The sequence below is a fragment of the Notechis scutatus genome, chromosome 2 (assembly GCF_049901735.1).
Source record: "Notechis scutatus isolate UNSWTSFEM ecotype Mainland chromosome 2, rNotScu1.2, whole genome shotgun sequence".
In the NCBI taxonomy this organism is placed as follows: domain Eukaryota; kingdom Metazoa; phylum Chordata; class Lepidosauria; order Squamata; family Elapidae; genus Notechis; species Notechis scutatus.
Genome location: NC_142010.1, coordinates 130,088,842 through 130,112,734, shown reverse-complemented (window position 1 = coordinate 130,112,734; position 23,893 = coordinate 130,088,842). Strand labels below are relative to the sequence as shown.

The 23,893-nt window shown below is 37.4% G+C and overlaps 1 protein-coding gene across 11 annotated transcripts in view; it reads left to right on the top strand.

Moving 5' to 3' along the window:
* The window catches only part of STXBP4 (syntaxin binding protein 4), a 102,123-nt gene extending 80,613 nt beyond the window's left edge, over positions 1-21,510 (top strand). For 6 of the 11 annotated variants that reach the window (XM_087956207.1, XM_087956216.1, XM_087956205.1 and 3 more), the window contains 2 exons: positions 6,521-6,578; positions 19,917-21,510. In XM_087956207.1, the coding sequence (XP_087812333.1) occupies positions 6,521-6,578; positions 19,917-20,031 (173 nt within the window). In that variant the 3' untranslated portion in view covers positions 20,032-21,510. Of the gene's footprint in view, positions 1-2,517; positions 3,145-6,520; positions 6,579-10,443; positions 10,560-17,564; positions 17,820-19,916 lie in introns of those variants that run through there. The other 5 variants (XM_087956217.1, XM_087956209.1, XM_087956208.1 and 2 more) reach the window with 4 other exon arrangements.
* Positions 21,511-23,893: the final 2,383 nt, after the last annotated feature.

The window sequence follows — 23,893 nt, the reverse complement described above, 5'->3', positions numbered from 1 at the left end:
TAGATGAGTGAACATAAACCACTCCCTGACCTTTAATTCGGTGCTAATTCCCAGAGTAGATCTGTTGTTATGAACACATCTTGTATTGACATAACATTGTGCCAGATTGGACATGCTTTATGCTGTTCTTCATTGGTGGAGTGCCATTTTATCTCAGTCACCAACAATGACAAATTAGTTCTAATTGTTTGTGCTGGAATCTGCAATGCAGGAAAAAAATAGGAATGTTCCTTTAGCAGAATCTTATTAAGATGAAAAAATATACTTATTTGTGAGCAGAGGCAGATTAAGGAATGGGGAGGTATGTAAAATGAAGGCACACATTTGTACAACTTCTCATCTTGTCATAGTGAACAATATTTAGAAGAACTAACCATTTTATCCAATGTATTCTGTCAAGTTCATCTTATTTTCATTTGGAGTGATGAGGATTGGTTTTCATTCAGTCCCCAATTTAAGAATACATTTCATTCTCAAGGTTTGTCCTTAAGTCAAATTTGTATGTAAGCTGGCACATTGTATAAATACTGTGTAAGTAATACTGTGTAATGAGCTTGGACCATTGTGTATTTAACTTGAATTATTGTTGATTTAACACATTTTGCTACAAATTAGTCTCTATTCTTAACCATGGGTCATCCTTTAGCCAGAGACTTGCTGCACTGTTACAGAATATCAAGGGGGGAGGATACCAGGTTCAGAGTTCAAGTCTACATTTGCATTAGTAAAAGTTAGAGCAGAGCGCAGTGAAAAATAAAATGTCACCCCGCTTATGGAACTAGCGGTATTGGGTGCAGTAAGGATAAAAGGGATAGTTCTAATCCCCAATACTTTATCCCTATCGTGATTTTAGATATTATGATATAGCACCTCTCTCATTCTCCTGGATAAGAAGATAAATCATTGATATGAAGTTTGTATGACCCCAAGATTTCTGTTACTACCATCAATAATTGCGTGGAATCATTACCGGCTTCCTTATGCTATCTAATAATTTTGGAAGTTGCAACCTAAAACAATATTTTTGACTAACACTGCTACATAAGCAAATTTAGTATTGAATGACAGATGCTGCATTGCTTCTTTTTCTGATCCTGTTGGCTAGAAGAAGGTGGCAGTTGATGTCTATTTGACATCCCATGTTTCTGTATCTCTACTCAGGGAAGACAGAACATTGATTTTTAGTATTGTTATACCTGAAAGGGCTTCACAAGGAAACATATTGTTTGGGGTGGACAGAGAAAGAAATCTGACCTCAGAAATTAGAATCACTGAGGGAGCAAAGAGAAAATTAGCAGGGAATTCACCTGAGGACAGGGAAGAGGTAGAAGAAGAAGAAGCGGCTAGGAGGCTGTAGTTTCTACATTGTGCTGTTGTTTGCTGCAAATTGCCTATTATCTGTGATAGCTTCTGATGTGGCTGAGGTACCTTCAGGGAGCATATAAGGAAGCCAGTTCCTTAGAGAGTAAACTCACAGAGCTGTCAAACAAGACTTTGGCAGAAAAGGTCAAGCAGAAGGGATATTTTTCACTGTTGTTCATCAAAGGAACACAAAGATGAGAGGGCTATTCTTGTGACCTGCAGGGGATGTGCATGTTTGTTTTCCTCTGTGAAGATGACAATAGTCCAATTAAGAGTGGACTTCTGGGGGAGGTTTGGTGAACTGAAATGTCTTCTTGAGAGCAGAGCCAGCAACCCCAGCAAAGATTAAGGAACCAATGAGTAAGTTGGTTTCTTGAAATGCATTCAGATAAGGAGAGGATGAGAGATCACTCACATGTGCAAGAAGAGTGCAGAACAGTAGTTTTCTGCAGTCTGAACACCAGGAGATAATGGGATTAGCCATCTTCTCACAACTGAAATGGAGCCTTTAAGTTTAAGGCCACTAAGATGGCAAGCCACCCTTTCTAATCTCTTTCAGAAATTGCCTATTAATTATCGTAAAGCTCTTAGAGACCTTCAGAATGAAAAGTTTGAAAAGTCATTGGGTGAATTTATCTTGAACTCTGAACAAAAGAAAAATTAATTATAAGCTTTAAAAAATGGAAATAAACAGGGGAAAAAGCTAAATAAGATTTTGATCTAAGAATGTTATAAATTGATTAAGGGTCTAGATAAATTTAGAATGTTGTTGACTTTTGCCATAAGACTTTGGAATTAATTATAAAAAATAAAAAATCTCATGGGAAACACACTTATTTTAGCTATCCGGGCTATTGTAAGTCATATTAAAGATAAGTTACTTTATGATTTTAGAAACTGGAGACCAGAGGAGACTAAAATAAGCAGAAGAAAGAAAAGATGTGTTTCTTGATGTCAGTATTTTATGGGAACTAGGACTTACAAAATGACAAAAATGTTATCAGAAACCTTAAAAGATACATTTTAATAATGGAGCCAGAAATTAATATCTATAATATCACTGCTGTCAGTAATGATGTCTGCTTCTAGGGATAGAGTATTTTCAAGAGATGTTAATAAAGGGATGATTGATGTGTAACACATTTTATCTGACAGGATAAAATACTGAAAGTGAAACTACAAATGACAGGCCAAGAGAATTATTTGGAAAAGGACACTAGATAAACAAAAGAAACTGGCTGAGGCTTTAAAAGTTAAAAGGGAAATGCAAATGATAAACCAAGAGAATGATCTAGAAAATGTTTTCTTATTGGATCTACAAAAGAAGCATGATAAAGTCTTGAGGAAATCTGTGATGGGATTAAAAAAATTAAGAAGAAATCATATCCTTCAATAGTTTGTGATTGAATTAAAGAAAGGAAGGAATATAAAGTTGATTTGCCTGAACAAGATTAAAATAAATTAATTAAGTTTTCTTTTGCAAAGTTCTGGCAATCCTTTATGGACTTTCTTGCTGATACCAGGATTGAAAAGTTGATGTTTTGTGGATTTGCCTATAGATAAATGATAAGGGCTGAAGAGACATACGTTTGTAAACTTATAGGAGGAGAGTTAATAAATTTGTTTATACTTGTTATGATGGTCACTCCTTTATATGTTTCTTTTCTTTTTGTTCTCTCATTTTGCTTTCCTACACTTTTTATCTTTTCCGATTTAAGTTTAGTTTGTATTAGTTTTACTATTGTAATCAGAATTCTTAATAAAAATTATATTTAACTGTTCAGTCAAGAGTGTTTGAGTAGGAATTCAAGAAAGTGGTGACTACAATGATACTATTCTTTGCTATGAACTGCCAATCAGTTTATAAGGATAAGGATAATCTCCTCTTGAACCAGGTAGCCAAATTTCAGGAAGAAGAAACATATTAATGATGGGAAGTAACCTGACCAAGAATGGAAGTTCCCCCAAATTCCTCAGTGATCCTGCTGTTTCATTTTTCAAAAGGATGAGGAAGAGACATGGGGATCTGTTTTTCTAGACTGGGTCCTAACCAATAAAAAAGAAATGTTTGAAGAGGTTAAAAAAACTTATCCAAGTTTTTTGCTAACCATAAACTCATCTTAATGTGAAGTATCAAATAAATTTGACCATTAACCCCAAGAAAACCCAGTCCAAACCTCACCCATATGCCAATATCAATATTTACCTTAACCACTGCACCAGCACAAAAATAACTGTAATATACAACTACTAACCAGAAACTTAGTTATAGCATACACCACTTAGTATCTTGATCCTAAGCCTTGCTTCACTGTGTCACAATAACTATTTATTTATTTATTAGAATTTTTCAAACAAAACAAGAACAAGAATAAAAGAATAAAAATACAATGACAGGGACGATAGGCACGTTAGTGCACTTATGCACGGCCCCTCTACTAACCACTTAAGTATGATGTAAGGTCCACAGAAGTCAATTTGTGACTGAAACTGTGAAAATTTGTAGCTGAAACAACTGAATCAGATAGAGCATTCCAGACTTTGACAACTCTATTAGAGAAATCATATTTTTATAGTCAAGTTTAAAACGATTAAACATTGAGTTTAAAGTGATTGTTACCACACATATTATTGCGATTAAAACCAAAAAAAGTCATTTACAGGTAAAACATTACTAAGTATAATTTTGTATGCAACACCTAGGTCTGACCACAAGCGACGCAGTTCTAAGTTATCCAAACTGAGAATTTCAAGGCTAGTAGCATAGGGAATTCTATTGTGTACAGAAGAGTGCAAGACTTTTCTCGTGAAATACTTCTGAACCCGCTCAATTGTACTGATGTATGTATGAATTGTATGATGGGGATTCCAAACAGTTGAACAATACTCGTAAGATTGGTCTAGCATACGTTTTATGAGCTCTAATTAGTAATACAATGTTTCCAGGAAAAAAACTGTGCAAAATTAAATTTAAAATTCTTAATGCTTTTTTAGCAGCGCTGTTACAGTGAACTTTGGAGCATAGATCGTAACTAATAAATTCTCAATCAGAAAATAAATGTGCAATTGCCACAAACCATAAAACTCATCTAATAATATCATCATGCTAACTGTTGGAATAAATCTCAAGGAATACTTAAAATAATTCTAACTTCACCCCAATGCCAATAAAAATATTTATACTAACTCTTGTTCCAGAAATGGAGGCCAACAGTAAGGGGAAACTAAGACTAGCTCTAATAATTCTAAGCGTGCGCGCATAGAACTGCGCACAGAACCTGTAGGAAACAATTTGGAAACTCATCACTAGTCAACAAATTTCACAGGGGATTAGACTTGGGTCTCTTGTAGCAATGCAATGACTCCAAACTGATGACTTGTTTGACTCTGACTTCCAGTTCCTCATGCTTTTCTATAAAAACTGCCACTGGCATTGAAACATCTAATGATATTTCATAGAGACAGAGCTTGATGGTTCCAGCCATCCTTTTCTAGTCTAGTGCTTGACTTTTAACTTTCACACTGTGAAAAAACCTTAGTTTCTTGCTTGCTATTTAATCATGTCAGTGACTACGTTGCTTAGAGACAGGGTGTAAAAATTCATAGGCTAGGATACTCCTGCATTTTATTTAAGCACATGGACATTTTCACAGGGGACAAGATGGGCAAATGATGACAATGACATAATTGTGCAACAGCTTGTGATTTACATACTTGCATGATTGTCATCCCATGGATTTTAGAATCAACACTGTTTGCTGGGTATGTTGGTAAGTTGCTATTTCAAACACATTTTCACCGAGGAAATTTCCTGGAAAACCCTTGTATTAGTAGGCTGTTTATGGCAAATGTCCAGTGAAATCAAACTCTTTCTTCAGACAGAAATTAAATCAAGGCTGAAGTAGATTTTGGTGGGATTTCTTTTCAAATTGGCATTAGGTCAGAGAACCATAAATTAGTTTGTGCACTTGCAACTCTTCAGCTTTATACGCTTCAGAAACTATTTGCCTACCAAAGCTTTCAGAGCCCCTTTTGTAGTAGAAAGGGGCTCTGAAAAGCTTAACTAAAAGCTTAACCAAGAGAAAAAACTTTATTTTCTATCAACAGATATTGTACAGATTGCCACTTGTCTAGTCTGTTCTTTACAAAATAAATAGCAAGCTCACAAGAAGTCAAGGTCTCTATTGTATACATCAGACAAAGCATGTAAATGCATGAAATCTGCATGAAGAACAATTTCCTCACTTTTGAAGGAAATTCACATGTAGCAGAGGAGGAAATTAGACAGTATACAGTAGATCAAAGCCACCAGCAGGGTTTTCACATCTCATATTTTAACCTCAGGAAATTAAGCCGGGGGTTGGCATGATCAAGCACCTACAACTTACTACTAGAACTTTTTTAGCCACAAGTTCTCTGTTTTGGCTCCTTATTGCCAATGCTTGTTTGCTTACATTTTCTGAGTGAAGAAACAAACAATCAGTCAGGACCAGAAATATAGTGGAGAAGTTTCTGTTTCCATTTCTCTTTCCTTCCGCATTGGGTCCAAAGTAAGAAGGCAAAAACAAACAATTGCAGCCAGTGGTGGGTTTCAAATTTTTTACTACCGGTTCTGTGGGCGTGGCTTGGTGGGCGTGGCAGGGGAAGGATACTATAAAATCTCCAGTCAGAGGTGGTATTTGCCAGTTCTCCAAACTACTCAAAATTTCCGCTACCGGTTCTCCAGAACTGGTCAGAACCTGCTGAATACCACCTCTGATTGCAACAGGAGTGAAATCAAATGTTTCTCCCTGAGAAACATTTAAACCGGGAACTTGTCCACTTTGAAAGTGATGGGTCTTTCAGAATTAGGACATGTTCCTACCATACTTTTCAAACTAATGATATAGAAGGATAGCTCCCATCATAGCCAGCATGTTCAGATGAGAGCACATTACTTGTAGGAAGTAAGGATCAAAGTATTGATGTAAAGACTTTTATCATCTGCCTTTAAGTTCTTAAGCTGATTATTTCTTTTTTGCGCTTAGCAAAATATTGTTTGTCTTGAAATGAAATATTTTGATGTGTATATAAACATGTCTAAATGTGAAATTTGTAGTGTTGAGAGTGATTCATTCCATTTTGTTTTTATTCATGTCTCTCCTCCCCCTTGACTTAGGTCTGCCTTATGGGTGGGAAAAGGCGTATACAGCAGATGGAATCAAATACTTCATCAAGTAAGTACATCACTTTCAGAAGGCAGTTATAAAATAGATAAATAAAATAAAGCTTTATAATCTTAGATGCATATGGCCACTGAGGAATATGATCACTATGCTAGTAAAAAAGCATAGAAATATGCTCGAGCTGGCACATACTTTGCAATGTCTTGGTTATACATACCGATAGAAAGTTTGGGCATAGAAATAAAGAGTTATCTTTTAAAGAATAAGGAAAGCTTCTACTAATAGCATTTATGTTATCGTGTTGTCTTCAAATTCTGTAAATCTTTTGCCTTTGACTAAGGATTTCCAGGGATAGATAGAAACATTTTTACCAAGGGTCTTCAAACTTGGCAAGTTTCAGACTTGTGGACTTCAGCTCCCAGAATTCCTGAGCTAACATGACTGGAGGAGGAATTCTGGGAGTTGAAGTCCACAAGTCTTAAAGCTGTGAAGTTTGAAGACCCCTGATTTTTACTGTGTTAGCCATGCAAATACGTGTTCAGTTTCTTCCTTTCAAACTTTGCTCAAATATTCAATCCTTACCATGTGAATTCTGCTCAGACCTTCTCATTCTGATTTCCACATTTTGAGTGTAGCTGTTGATAACCGTATCTAATGAATTGAATACCTTCCCACAGCTTGGTGTGGTTATCCAAAACCTTTATACATCAGCAAATACATACTCTTTGCTGTGAGCTATACTCAAACTAAGGAAACATGTCACATCAGGATTAAAAACACAGATCTCATACACCCATGCACAATTAACTCTTGAACTGGGTTGTTCGATTCTGGATTTAAGGTGTTAAAGAAGATGCCATTATTATCTGAAATAATCCTTTCTTTTGTGCAGTCCTAAGATCCCCATAGTATGTACTGGTGCGGCTTAGAGACAACAGTCAAACAACAAACTATTAATGGAGTAGTAACTCATTTGTCTCAATAACAATCAGGATTCAAAATTTTAGTTCTCATTCTCACAACAGTCTTAATTCCCAAACGCTCCCCGGATAGGAAGAGATGGGAGATTCTTCTTGTTCGATGATAGATCAAGCTTTCTTGCTATCTCAAAGTGATACACATTTGATGTTGATTGCAGGCAAATTAAGATTCCCATAGAAAGAAATATAAACATGTAACTTTGTTAATAAATTGTTCCCACCCCATTATAAATAGTTGTGTTGCTACTGCTAATCTTTTCATCATTAATTTTTATCTGAATTAGCATGGACTCTCACAGCACACCCAATGCACCGAAGCAGATCACTGCACTTTGCTGCATGACACAAGCAATCTAACCAAAAGGGAGCATGTGCAAACACAGACTTGATTCAAAAAGCAATGGACTTTTTTTTTCATTGAGTTAAAAATTCTTCTCAGAATGCAGTTTAGAGGCTGGTCAGTAAAGGTCACTCTGCTTCTTAGCATTTTGCTTCTATAAAAATACGGGAACTATTTCTTCCTTCTGTCCTACACCTCCTTCATAATGTGTGTGAGATAGAGGGGTGAGTTTGGTGCCAGATGAGTTGTGTGCTTGTTCTTTGTATTAATCAATGTCATATCATCATTCAAAAGGTTTTATACATTTATCAACAGCAAATTTTTATCACTGAAACAAAATGAATGTCAAAACAAAATTTCATCTTACTCAACAAATGACTTTTAAAGATTTCCTCCAAAACTGAGTGATACTGAGAAATATATTTTTGCAGAAGTCTAAAATAGGTTACTAATCCTCAGGAAGAATGGTGACCTCTCCTCCCCTCCTCTCCTTAAAAATTAATATTGATCCATTTTCTCATTTCTCATTTAAATCTCTGGAAATTAACAAATTATCTTAAAAAGCTTTCTTTGGAATAGACCAGTCCTGAAAGAATTTCACAGACAGAAGCACCTTTAAACCAAATGTAATGGGCTGCCAGAACTGCCAAAAGGTTTTAAAAACTTAAAATATTTTTAATTATATATACATAATAAATACACACTTAGCACCTTAAAAACAGTGACACAACTAGTGCTGGTATTCACAACCAGCAGCAAGGATTTGGCATGAGTCGCCGCACCGGTAGTAATTTCTGGCTGGCCATGCCCCCAACCCGGTTGCTGCTCGCTCGCTTGCCCCGCCCGCCCCATGTTCGCCCGCCCAGTCACTCCTTAAGGTATTTCTTCTTTTTTACCTCACGACAAGGATTCCCCTTGCTTCTTACTGCTTTGCCCAAAAGGCTTCCCTGAGGCCTAGGAAGGCAAAAATGGAGGAGGGGGCTGCACCCCCTCACTCCATTTTTTGCCTTCCTGGGAGCAAACCCCCCCCCCCCCGAGGCTCCTCTGAGGCCAGGAAGGCCCCAAAAATGGGATGGGGTCGGGGGTGCTGTAAAAAAAAGCCACGCCCACCCAATCACATGGCTACACCCACCTAGCCACACCTACCTAGCCATGCCCACAGAACCAGTAGTAAGAAATTTTGAGTCCCACCACTGGACACAACATTTCTATTGATACAACAGTTTTTATGAGTAAACATCAAAATTTCAGTCAGCTAATCCCAAAGAAAATTTGGCAAACTTTCTTTAGATTAGAACATACAGTGCATTTTTATGTTATAGAAAAGTCAGAAGATTGAGGCCAAATGGCACATATAGCTTGGAATTGCTCCTAATATTGCCTTTTTGGTGTTGTTTGCTTCACCTATAGCTTGTATATATTTGGTTGTTCCTGGGATATGGGTAGAAGTAGTTTGTTCCTCTTTTATCAGAACTGTCCACTGCTGAATAAAAGAGGCTTGAATTCTCCTGGTACTAAACAATATCAAAATAAACAATAACCAGAACTTCCAATAAGATGACTAGAAAAATGGAGTTGGCACTTCATTAGATGTCACCCATTAGGTAGTTTTGAGATTTGTATGGTCCCTTCTACATACCTGAACATTTTTTTAGATTAGATCTACAAGTTTAGAGAGAGAGAGTGAGAGGAAGACAGAGAGATAGATTTAACCAAAAGAAAAACCAAATGAGAGGGGTGGCCCTCAGTAAGCAAACTGGATCTCAGTAGATATTCAGACTTCAGAGATTTCTCCTTCACATCGCCTGGGAGGACTTCTGCCAAATATGGTAGCAGGAGAAACACTATTTTGAAGCCAGAACATTTTAGGCTGTCTTCTGCCTGCCTCAGCAAAGAGTTAATGACAAGATGAAAGTGCCTTTGTGAGAATATGTCCTCCACAAACTGTTAATTGCTGTCCTCGCTGCTGTGGCAAATAGGATGTATGGACAGGATCTGTGGACAGGCATGAGTCAGCAATCATCTCTCAGAGCCAGTCAGTTATCCAGACCACAACCAAAAATTGCTGCTGTGTTACAAAAAGATATCCTTCCCTTAAAAAGAAGGGTTTCAAACGTATTTTTAATCAGATGGTCCCATTCAGGCTTTATTTTAACATGTCTATGTTATATAAAGAAAAATTAGTGGAAGAAGTACATTTCAGTCTGTTCTTTCACTCTTTGGTATTTGAAATAACTGCAGTTATGAAGGTCTTTAAATTATTTCCTACTGTTCTGTTTCCATTGTACAAAATTAGGAACATGTCTTGGTTGTCATGGTAATTATAATTCCCCATATCATTCTAACTTTTAATCTACTGTGCCTGACTCCTTCAGTTTATATTCAGGGCTATTCTCTCAATTGAATTTCAACTGAAGGTGATGAGTTAAATTAGATTTCTTGTTGTAAGGGAAGAGACTAGTAAACGCAACGGTATTATTAACTCAGCAGATAGCTTGACTCCATAAGTTTGAATAACAATGAATGCAATAAATGCTTTACAAAAATGGCATCTGATTATTTTTAAACTGGAGTAGTAAAATCAACTCTTCTTCAGGTTTGAAATTGACTCATGCTGACCACAGAGGGACAACCATGTTATTTTCTTGACAGTGTTGTTAAGACACCTTCTGGAATGTTCTTTCAGTTTCCCCAAATAAACCTACACTTCTGGAATATGCTGGTGATTCTTACTACAGGCTGGCTTATGTTTTTGTTGGAAAAGAACATGTTTATGTCTATTAATATAGAAATAAGTTCTAAAAAGTATACAGCATAATTTATTAGGTGTTTTATGAAATACAATGTCATAAAGAGTTACTTAATCTGAGATGTCAAACTTTTGTATTTAATCTGTCTGTAAATGTTCTCTTAGAACTTTAATCTGCATTATAATTCTGGCATATAAAATAATATATGATCCTATAGTCATACTTGAGGTATAGGAGACTGCCACAGAGACTGTGAGCTTTCTTGCACAGGATCTCTTAGAATGAGCAGAGACTACAAAGCAGGTAATGATCTGTACAGATTTTATTCAGTAAGACAAAAAACACATCCTTATAGATTTTCCCATTGGAGTGTTCCCCATTAGTCCAATGCAATATCAGTATGGCTAACATCATGAAACTGCAACTAAGAGCCACAGTGGCACAGTGGTCAGAGCGCAGTACTGCAGGCTACTTCTGCTGACAACCAGCTGCCTGCAATTTGGCAGTTCGTTCTCAGCGGCTCAAGGCTGACTCAGCCTTCCATCCTTCCAAGGTGGGTAAAATGAGGACCCAGATTATTGGGAGCAATAGGCTGACTCTGTAAACCACTTAGAGAGGGCTGTAAAGCACTGTGAAACTGTATATAAGTCTTAATTTTAAAAAAAGAACTTGCCTAATTTTTCTGCTGCACTCACTGAATTGGCATTCTTTTGGTGCATAGCAATTTCCTGCATATTTAATTATAATTCCATTCTGCCCATTTTCTACAATACTATAGTTTAAAGAGGAAAAGCTCATAAAAACTCACATATTTTTCAATCCAATTTTCCCTTACTGTGCCTGTGTGCAGTGGCATGTATAATTATGGAACCAAGCACAGCATATGCATAATTACAAGAAGCATATACTGAATGATAACTGGTTTATAATATTTGTTATTAGCCTGAAAAGTGGAAGAGTTAGATCACTTCAAAAAATGTAGATCAAGTACAGTCACACCTCGGCACTCAACTGCTTCAAAACTCCTCAAATTAAGTATTTGACACATTTTGAAGCAGAAATCTTGTCCCAGCACTCGTCTTTCTCACAATAGTCAACACGCAAGGAAGAACTTGCTAACGAAGGCTGCTTCGTGACTTGCTATTCTGGCTGAAATAGTGGATGACAGGGTAAATCCGGTGGTTTTCTCTGTACCCATCAGTTTTAGTATTCATTGCATCTTCTGGAATGCATGCATTACCAAAAAGTACCAAGATACCACTGTACATTATTTCCAATACCTCTTCTTCATTCTCAAGGACATGCAGGATAAGGACTGTATCGCTTAAATCAAATGATGATAAATGGTTTTAAACTTTATTGCTTATGCCTGATACAATCTAGCCAAAGCTTAATTGAAAGTTTATGCATTCTGTGATGATTATGCTCAATCCTGTGTTTTGCATACATATATATAGCCACTATAGCAGGGTGGGCAAACTTTTTGGCTCGGGGGCCTCATTGACTTTTAAAATTTGACAGATGGGCCGCCACCTGGTGTCAAAATGCCTGTCATTACAAGTCAAAATCAAATGAATGCAATCATTCAATCATTCACATCAAACCTTAATTCTGTACCAATCTTTGGCGGGCCGGATTAAAAAGACCAACGGGCCGGATGTGGCCCGCGGGCCATAGTTTACCCACCCCTGCACTATAGAAAACCCCAGCCACAGAATTATCAGAGAAGCCATAGAGATTGAAAAAGACCTCTGAAAGCATGAATAGAAGAGATGATTCCACCAGACTGTCAATTATTTGGAAGCCTGCACTCAAACAAAAAAATCTCCACACCACTAGCTAGGCAAACACCTGGGCACAAACAGATCCCCCTGATACCTCCAGCTCAAACACACCCCAACCAGGCACCCAGATGAAACCTAGCTTCCTAACAAATGATAGCCGTCCATTTACTGAAGCCAAGCTGCACTAAAAGCCTCCAATAAAGGAACACAATGTTGCCAGCCAATCAAGACACAAAAAAAGCCACAAAACAGACAGAAGATATTAGAACACCAATCAAGCAGAACACAGCAAACTCCAAGACCAATAAACACAGACCAAGACTCCCAACCAATCAGGATGAAGAAAAAACATTCATTCTGGCACAGCAATAGGCTAGCCCCAAATTTAAAACTGAAACGGCTGTAAAAGTCTGACTCACAGACGGACACAATACAGAAGCCTGATGATGGCAGATGAGATTCTGCTGAAACGTTGCTACAACTTTAAAAGCACAACTATAATGACGTGGGAAAATACATACATATACATATATACATATATACATATATACATACACATACACATACACATACACATACATATATACATATATACATATATATACATACATATACATATATATACATACATATACATATATATATACATATACATATACATATACATATACATATACATATATATATATATATATATATATATATATATATATATATATATATATATATATAAATATATATATTCGTAGATTTTCACGGGTACAGGTATGTAGGTCTAGGTGTGTTTGGGTCTTTTCCCGTGTAAGATTAAAAGTATCTTGGCGATGTTTCGGTGAGGTCCCACTCACCATCCTCAGGCTGGTGCTTTCAGCTTCGTGCCAGTGCAAGCAGTGTGTGATCGGAGCTGCTGTCTCTCTATAAATACTGGTGGGGGGGACTAGTGTGCTGGTCTAGTTGGCTGTGCTGCTGCCTCTTGATTGGTTGATGGAGTTGATGTTGGTCTGATGGGCTGTGTGATGGCCTTGTGAGTTTTGTTGTGGAGATATCCTGGATCTTGTGCTTTAATCTCCTGGGTCGTTTGTGTTTTGATCTCTTTTCCATTAGCCTCCTGTGTTGTAATGGCTTGGGTAATGGGTTGTGTGGTGACCTTGTGAGTTTTATTGCTGTGGTATCCTTGGTCTTGTGTTATGATTTCCTGGGTCGTTTGCTGTGTTGCAACTTCTTGAGTTCTTGTGATGTAATTTCCTGAGTTTTCTGATGTGATATCTGATTTTTTCTGATTGGATATCACATCAGAAAACTCAGGAAATTACACCACAAGAACTCAAGAAGTTGCAACACAGCAAACGACCCAGGAAATCACAACACAAGACCAAGGATACCACAGCAATAAAACTCACAAGGTCATCACACAACCGTTACAACACAGGAGGCTAATGGAAAAGAGATCAAAACACAAACAACCCAGGAGATTAAAGCACAAGATCCAGGATATCTCCACAACAAAACTCACAAGGCCATCACACAGTCCATTACACCAACATCAACTCCATCAACCAATCAAGAGGCAGCAACACAGCCAACCAGACCAGCACACCAGCACCCCCCACCAGTATTTATAGAGAGATGGCAGCTCCGATCACACACTGCTTGCACTGGCACAAAGCCGAAAGCACCAGACTGAGGATGGCGAGTGGGACCTCACCGAAACGTCGCCAAGATACTCAATCTTACACGGGAAAAGACAAGATACTCTTAATCTTACATGGGAAAAGGGTAAGGCATTTAATATAGTGTGAAGCTTCACTTTGCAAAGTTTTGATTCCCATTATTAGAACATATCACACAAAAAGAGGAAAGATATAGAATTATGTGCCCAATTGATGTAGAATATAAACATGACTTTTCCTTGGTGAAAAACGTAATTTTTGTACACCAAGTATGCTTAACACTGAATGTCCTTCCCAGATAATCTCAAACCATGCAGTGGAGAAAATAGTACTGTAGCTTTATGTACTCTACTGAACATATGTACTATATCACAGGCAGATTTTTTTTTGTCCTCCATCAATCAGCAACTCTTACAAAACCCTTACTATTCTTTCAGAGATACTATTGCTCACATCTGTATACACTTTTTAAAAATCGCTTCTTCTAAAAAGAAAGGTCCATCTCTTTGATTTATATGGCCGACCACCATTGGCAGTCCAGAAATGATATTTTGGAACTAACAAGCATTCCTGGAAACCACAGTTTGAAGTACAGTTTGTATAACCTGTAAATAACTGAGGCCTTTCTTTGAAGAAAAATAGGGGTTGTGTCTCTATCTGATCTCTGCAATGTGTGAGGAGCTTGTTTCTCCTCATGTATAATGAAACAGAGATGGACAGGTATGCCAAAGTATTGAGACTCCGTCACTTTTTTCCCAAGAATTCCAATGTATCATGAAATAAGGTTGAAACTCACACAGGTAAGTGGTATCTACCTTCTAGAATCCATGTGTAGCAGATACATTGTTTATGACGAACAATTTAACATGTTCTTGTCATTAATAAAACCTAAGCATAAAATATTGGATTTCAGAGATAGGATATACATATATATTTTGAAATTTGGCCCGTATGTTCCTCTTGGCTTCTACATACTAAGAAAGGATTTTTCAAAATGACCATCAGAGCATTAGTATTTCATATATTATTAACACACTCTGATGCTCAGGAATTCTACTACTACCCAGTTGAAAAGAAATCTGTTCCAAATGCAAAACACAAGCAGAGGAGTTTCAGTTTTAGTTTCGCAGCAGCAGCCAGCTTTAATACAGACCAGTTGAGCTAAGCCATGCCCAGGCTCCTTGCTGTCTCCTTCTTGCTCATACAGCAAATACTGTTTCAGTTTCCATGTTTCAGTTTCTAAACAACCCTCAACTATCTCACACACAGACAGGACACTAGCCAGATGAATACCGATGGATGCTGGTAGGCAGAGGAACAATTTTTCCCCTTATTTTCCTCCCCAAAAACTAAGCTGATATGGTTGTAATTCTAGGGTCTTTTGTGCCGTATTTTCTAACATTTTTATTTGGTGTACAGTAAATTATTTTATTTTATGCATGTCTGTCTGAAAATGGATCAGTAAAAGTATTTGGAGAAGCAGAGACATAGTCGAAGGGTTGAACTAGCATGCCTGAGAATCCCTGCGATGTTTATCATGGTCTGGCCTACTTTAAAGGATATAATAGCAGCATCTTGAAGGCTTGTCTATGTTTCCATATTTCCCCTCTTAGACTAATGAAATCAAGGAGGCATTATTCTCAGTTTCTTATGCTTGCTTTGAGTCTGCACCATCCAATTGCTTATCCAACTCCATCATTTATGGGTTCTTTTGTACCAAGTTCATTTCTGAATTTACAAATACAGTACATTGCAAAGGGATAGAGGTGGAGAAGGACAGACAGTGGAGTAACACAGTGAAAGGCTACATGGGATACAATTTACAAGCATGATGGTGTACACACATTAGAGGAAGAGGATCTGAAAGTTGTTGGAGCCCATAATAGTTCTGTTATTATAAAAGTGAGAGCAAAGCAGACATCTGGGCTTGTTCCCTTTGTCTTTCAGCAGTGCACCTTTGGATTCTGTGTCAGGCAGTCTAGAATTTGCACAAAAGAATTCATGGTCACAAGTCGGACATCAGGACTCAGCAAGCATAAACTAATAATGGAGCATTTTAACCTCTCGGGACATTCCAATAGAAATCTCAGTGAAGCAATTTCAGAACAAGGAAACTTTGCCAGCATAACTGAATATAAGAGGTTTTAGATTATTTCAGAAAGTCTGAACAAAGACAATGGATTTAACACATTATGATTTTTAATTGATTAAATCCTTTTTTAATAGATGCCACCAGATTCTTTTTCCGATTTTTGATTATGAAATCAAAATTCAGACCCAGAAAAACCTGCTGGGCCTGAATTAAGAGGTATAGGTTCTGACTTGGCCTCGTGCTTCTCAGTAAATGGGCTGTTTCTAATGATTACCATTCCTGAGGTATAAATGATTATTTTGTTCCCAGCTCTGTTTTTCAAAACGTCTGCTTGGAGGAGCTTGACTGGCAGGTTGAGTATTCTTGCTAATGAAAAAATGGGCATAACAACATGAAAATGGACTACAGGAATTTAATACAAAGACAAGATTAGCACAATACTGGCTTTTATGCAATTTCCTACATAATGAAGCACAGTCAGAAATAAATTGATTCAGCTTCTAGACGGATAATGTCCAGAAAACAAGGCTGAAGTTGATGCAAAACTGGAATTTTCAGGAATTCTGGACACTTCAAAAATCCTTGTCGTCCCCCCCCCAATCTAGTTAAGCCACCAGCAACCTAAGCAAAACTCCAAAATGCCAATTTATACCAACTGAATTCTGAAATTTCTGAACTTCCTTGATTATCTAGTCACTTTCAGAATATATTTTGCCAAAATATTGTTACCAATACTTTATCAAACAGCTTTTTTCATCCTTACTTTTTGCATCTTTAGTTTCCTTTATCATTGTTTTTTTTAAATCTGGCTCCATGTCCTTGACATTATTTGATCCTGCTTATCCCCTGCTATATGTCTATTCAATTTTTCATTGATTCCTTATTTCTGTGTAATAGGCCATATTCTGAAGCAAAGGTAGGTCGGATCAGAGCAAGACAAATCCTGTTGTGTGTGTTGTTTTTTTCATATCCTATAATTGTTTAAGAATCAAGAAAAACTACTATTCTGCATTGCCCTGTTGGATCACTGAACTTTCCTTAGCAAAACAGTGGAAGTGGAAGTAATTTATTTCTTACCAGCTTCTCTACTGAGTTTCCTTATGGAAAGCTGGCAGGGAGTATCAAAAACTTTTCTTCCTTCAACCCTTCCTTCTTTCTCACTGTTCTTCTTTTCTTCCTTCCTCCACCCCTCCTTCCCATACTCATTTCCTTTCACCCTTTATTTCCTCTCTCTCCCTTTCTCTCACTTCCTCTCTCTTTGTTCCTCCCTCTCTTCCATCCTTCTTTGCTTCCTTTCTTTCCTCCCTCCCTTCTCCCCTCCCATCCTCTCTCTCTCCCTCCCTCCCTCTTTCCTTACCTCTCTTCCTCACTGTGTCTCCCTCGTCCTCATTCACTTCTTCCCTCCTTCCTTCCTTCCCTAGAATTCCTTCCTGATTCCCCATTTTGCTTTTGAAAAGCTTACAGGGAGAAAGTCAGTGGGGAAGCCAGCAGGAAGTTGCAAGTCCAAGGCAAGCAGGCTGGTAACTGACTGCTTCCGGATGGCAGAGGAAATCAAGGGGTTTACAGGTCAGGAATGGTAGACAGGAGTGCGCGAGCAGTGCCTTGTGGGTTGGGAAGAGTGTGTGGGTGTGCAGTAGAGGCAGCATGTTATTGGGAGCAAGCATAGGTTGGGAAAGGTGTCCCAGGAGGCACAAGAAGTACTGTGTGGATTGGGAATGGCGTATGAGGTGCAGGGTAGGTTAAGAAGGGTTCGAGGAGGTTATGGAGGTAAGAGATACCATGCAGGTCACCTAGGGCACCAGCACAGGTTAGGAAAAATGTATGGGGGTAGGAAGAGTATGAGTGGTGCCATGCCAGTTAGGAATGGCAGACTGGGCGGGGGGGGAGGGCTGCATGGGCTCTGAAAGCAATCTAGTGAAGAAAACTTGTGGAAAAAGAATTAAGATAAACTTCAGAAAAAGGATTCCTTCCCAGATAAACAGATGCAGGGTTTAGAGTAGAATATCTGAAGAGGATAAAGGGAACAATTTTTATTCTTTCAGAGCTTTTTCTGATTACTTCCATTTTAAGATGGATTTTATCAATGCATTCACTAATGGAAGGCTGAAAAAAGCAAGAATGATAAGAATACTGTATACAATATTGTATGAAAGGAAGAGAAGCAGAGAGCCATACAGAAAGCAACCACGGTGTCCTTGTCAGCTCTATACAATAAAAGCCAAGACCAGCAACACCCTATTTATAATTGTGAGAAAAGAAAATGTTTACATGCACAATTGCAGGAATGAAAAGGAGAGAAAATGGAAAAAAGCTTACCTGACTTTAAGCCAATTAAAAAAACAAAAAAGTTTTATTTTCTTCGTATGTCTACCTATCTTGCAAATATAACTCTGGCTATCTAACAAAATTGAGAAACAATTCAAAACAAACAATAGCCAAAAGCAAAGACAAGCATGCTATGCCAACCAAAGAAACTAGGAACCAGCCCATCTGGACTAAACTATCCCTTTAACATTGAGACCTGGGGAAATAGCAAGTTCTTAAGAGCTTTCCAAAAAGCCAGCTTAATCCTGGATTGAGCCTTAACAGAAAAGGCACTAAATAGAAGTATATGGTCAATACATTTGGGTTTGATCATATATAGAGAATTTATGAACACCTAATTGCATAAGAGAAGGAATGAATAAGTTAAGAGGAAGAACAAAAATGTCATAGTTGGATGGAGCTGATTATATGTTCAAAGAGGCCACCCAATATTTAGATGTGATGAAAGAGTGGTTTGAAAAGATAGAAAGATATGGAAAAGTGCGATAGTGAATGGTGTTGGTATAAAGTAGATTTAGTTTCCCTTTTCTGATCTTCTCCCTAAATTAATCAAATTTAGATAGAAAATCAGAGAACATCTCAATCAATTGGATTAGGAAAGTATAAATTCATTGATACATGTGGGACTTGCCAAAAAAGATTGCAGTATGGCATTCTCTTTTTCAGAATGCCAACCAGACGCCATGACATTTCTGCATATGTATTTTGTGTGATTGGTGCCAATTGGCTACATAAGGATTTATAAATAATGAATTCACTATTAGTTTTCAATATTCTTCTTATAGCTGGGAAGAGCAAATGGGAGTTACCGGTAAATGCTTGTGTTCACTAACAGGTAGATTGTGGCCTAAATCTAACTTAGAATCATGGGCTAGGAGAAATGTCTTAGGCAAACACTGAGAGAGAGGCTAACATATTATTTTATTTGTTTGAGGAGCAAAGTGAGTTTTATTTCTATTTATTGGAGTAAAATATAAAACTTAAAACATTCAAATAACCATTCATAAAAATAAATTGATATTTATGAATAAATCACATGTTAGATAATACTTGGGAAAAATTCTGAGGTTATACTTTCAGTGTGGGAAGTTCTGAAATGTTATCTTTGATGGGAAAGATGCTTCATGACAGCTGATCCTTTTTCAACTGAACTACTCAAATATCTTTTTGTCTAATTAATATCTGCATGGCTATTCCTCCATAAATGATTTTGCTTTTTAAAACAAACCTGAATTGTATATTTCTCAATATTGAAATACCGTACGTGTTCCTCTTCACTTTTTAATTGAATCATTACTCAGTAAATCTTATCTCCCTGTATCAAGGAACTTCACTGTTAGTTTTTCACAACTTTAGGGTAGCTTTTTTCAAAACATCTGGCATACTTTATTGGTGGGTAAGTTTTGAAGCTGATCTCTCTGAATAATTGTTGTTGGTTTGTTTTCTAGCCATGTGACACAAACAACATCCTGGATCCATCCTGTCACTAATGTACTTGCCTTGTCATGCTTGGAAGGGAACGACGATGATAATTTCAGAGAACTTCCAGATCCACAAATCTGAGACCATAGATGAAAGACAACCTGCTTTCAACAGTTTATTCATCAACAGAAATAAATTAAAGCTTAGTTATTGTTTCTGTATAGCAGATTTTCAGGATAAACAATTGCCCTCACAAGATCAGTTTCATATTCCAAGAGCTTAATTTTAATATTGTTTTATGTCCTTCCCGTTACAAATTCATATTCCTTGCAAATCAACCATGAATAACTTCTTGCATTCCTGATAATTACTGCTGGTAAAAGATGGTATCTGGCCCAAGAGCTGAATTGTTTCCTATTGTATGTTATTCAATAGTGCTGAGTCCCTCAAGCTAGTTTGGGGGTTATAGAAAGGTAACAAAAACAGGTGTTGATTTTAGGGTTTTGTTTTGGTGACTTTGAGTCAACGTTGATCGTTATGACACTTTGGACAAGTCACTGAAGGGGGGGCGGGGGTTGCAAGATTTTGGAAGTGGTTCACTCTTGCCTTCTTCCTAGGGCTGAGAGAGAATGACCCAAAGTCACCTAGCTGGCATTGTGCCTAAGGCAAGACTAAAATTCACAGTCTCTAGATTTCTAGCCTGGTGCCTTCACAACTTCATTAGATTGGCTCTCCAGTTATTTACTTAGCGATTGCATTTTTACTGGAGGGGGTGGGGTTGTTGCTTAAAAATGTACTTCCTAAGATATCTTTGAGGAATTTCCAGTGGAAATTCAACACTATTTGTTCTCCTAGATCTGGAAATATCACCCTAGCCATTCTTTATACCTGGTAGAGCAAGCTGTACCTCACCAAAGCTTATGGCATTTAATAAAATGTATTAGTCAGCAAAGATGCTACCAGACTCTTTCTGACACTTTGTCACCATAGACTAGCATGGCTATCTTCTTAATGTCTCTTCAAAATTAATGATGGATCTGTTGTGCAATTCTTTAGTCCCATACGTTTTCAAACAGTTAACAATACATAAGCATAAGTAATTAGCAGAGCAGTTTTATCTTATGCTCAGCCATAGTAACATTTCAGCAATCTGGAGATGTTTTTTTTTTTTAAAAAAACCTATTAATAGCTCTTCAGAAGTAGGTTGCTATGTCCAGTGTATTTCTTTATCCTAGCATCATATTGCTGGTCAGATAAGTTCCAGTCACTTCACATTTTTTGCTGACGTGTCATGAAAGCTGATTATTTTCTGTTTAAAAGCAAAATATTTTCCAGCCTTGACTTATTTACTTTTATAAGTTACAACATGTATTTCATTATATGTTGTAGTGCAAATGGAATATGTAGTCTTAAGATATAGTGCCTTAGCTGTTTGTAAGCATTAGTAATGTTCTTAATAGTTTTTATAACAAAATTAGCCTAATTTTTAACTTTTTTATTTCCCACAAGCCTTCCCAATTTTTTACCTTTTCTCTTTGCACACAATTATAATAGGCTAATGTACTGTCATTGCATTCAATCTTACAATAATAGATGAATAAAATATATTTCTTTCAAGGTTTCAAAGTTTGAAGTATTTAATCTTCTCAAAGCTGTGACTAGGAATCATAAGAGCTAGAAATTTTACTATAGCAGATTATAGTAACTTGCTAGCTGTGGACTAAGGGGTATATTCCAAAACACATGCTTAACAAGCCAAAGTCAATCAAAAGTAATTTATAAATTGGGGGATTTATCTGTTCCCAAAGTATACAATACTTGCATTCGAAAGGCAGTATTTAGCAGGTTCTGACCAGTTTTGGAGAACCGGTAGCGGACATTTTGAATAGTTCAAAGAACCGGCAAATACCACCTCTGACTGGAGATTTTACAGTATCCTTCCCCTGCCACGCCCATCAAGCCACGCCCACAGAACCAGTAGTAAAAAAAATTGAATCCCACCACTGTTGCATTCCCTTTGTCCTGTGTATCAGTGGTCCCAACTTTTCTGCCACTAGGGACTGATTTCAGAAGAAAAATTGTCTTCTATGGACCAGGGGCTGGGGGGAATGATTTTGCATACAACCAAGATCCTGCACATGTGCAGATGAAGTTTCATTCGCCCGCCACATGTGCAGAATGGTTCCTAACAGACCACAGGCCAGTCCGCAGCCTGGGGGTTGAGGACTTCTGCTGTATATCAGTCAATTGTTTCATGAAGTGCCTGACTTATGAGAGCAGTAAATCAATTTACATATTGTAATGAAAGCCTGTGGCAAGGGAAACATTTTTGAAATAACTTTGCCAACTAAAATTAGGTAGAAATCCAAGATACAACTTAGGGAACATCCTTATTACTGACTTAGTACTTTTTTTGTGGTCATCATAGCTTAGAAAGCCATCCCACCTAAGTACAGCTCCTACAAGCTGGCATCTCCTATGATCATCTTAATGTTCCCCTTTGCAACAGCTGGCTTCTCTTCCTTGGCATCTATCCTTGATTATAGTTGTTACCAGGAAACCATGTTGCCAGAGATTGTTGGACTCTTGAACTCTACCAGTTAAAATCACCTGTTTTGTGGTCAAAGTGATGGGAGTTGTAGTACTACACAGATCTAGGAGACTACAATTTCCCTCTTTTAATGTTTGGGGTGAGGCAATGCTGGTAATGTTTATTTCTATTATCATCCTAGATATTTTATATACATTGTAGTCCATAGCTTCATAAAACAGCCCTTCTGTCATTTATATAGATACGTGTTTTGTCCTGTGGCACTTACATAATTGATATATTTCAATCATTATGGGGGGGCACTTAATTTGTAACCCATTTGTAATTACAAGAATGATGAAATTGACATGTAAATGATCAAGAAGGAATTACCATAAGTTCCCAACTTGGTATTCTGACATTTGACCAGTAACATTGGCTCTGAAAGCCAAAAACAAACTCCCATGAAAACTGTCAGTGAACTTAATGTCTTTATTTTTATTTAAATAATTCTTCATGATGAATCCCCATTTCAGTTTCTCCAGTATTTGTCCTGATTTATGATTGCCTTTGACAAGATGAAGGTAGATTTTAAAACACTTACAGAGCGTTTAAAACTTATCACTCCCTAGAAAATCAGTTCCATTAGTCAGTCGCTCTTATGTTCGAAAGCTTTTCCTGATTTTCAACTGAAACCTTCCTTTATTCCTTTATTTAGACTCTGTGATAAGTGTTACTTTTCTCCATGGGACTGACAACTCTTCAAACTGACAGCACAATTAACCCAGCCAGCCCCCCTTTACCCATTCAGATCTCCTTAGCAGTGATTCTGGCAGCATACAATAACATTGAATCAAGGCTGTATGTCAGCCACAAACCATGATATACCATAAGGCCCTTCAAGCAGGTGGCAAGAGAGTGCTGCCAGGGCAAACTAGGCATGGTTTGAGCACTGTAGCCAATCTGTGCTTGGAATTGGGTATTTATGTTGTCAGGCATCAGTAGTGAAGTATATAACAAAGATACTTCCTTTTTTATCCATTCTTTTTTTTATTTATTTATTTATTTGATTTGCCAATTGTTTACAAGATAATAAGTATAAATGTATACATAGTTGTGAATACATGAAATGGGTACATATAAGAAAAATAAAAGAATAAGAGAAACAATAGGACAGGGACGGTAGGCACGTTGGTGCGCTTATGCACGCCCCTACAGACCTCTTAGGAAAGGGGTGAGGTCAATAGTAGACAGTCTAAGGTTAAAGTTTTTGGGGTTTGGGGAAGAAACTACAGAGTCGGGTAGAGTATTCCAGACATTGACCACTCTATTGCTGAAGTCGTATTTCCTGCAATCAAGTTTGGTGCGGTTTACTTTGAGTTTGTATCTATTGTGTGCTCTTGTGTTGTTATGGTTGAAGCTGAAGTATTCATTGACAGGTAGGACATTGCAATGTATGATTTTATATACCAT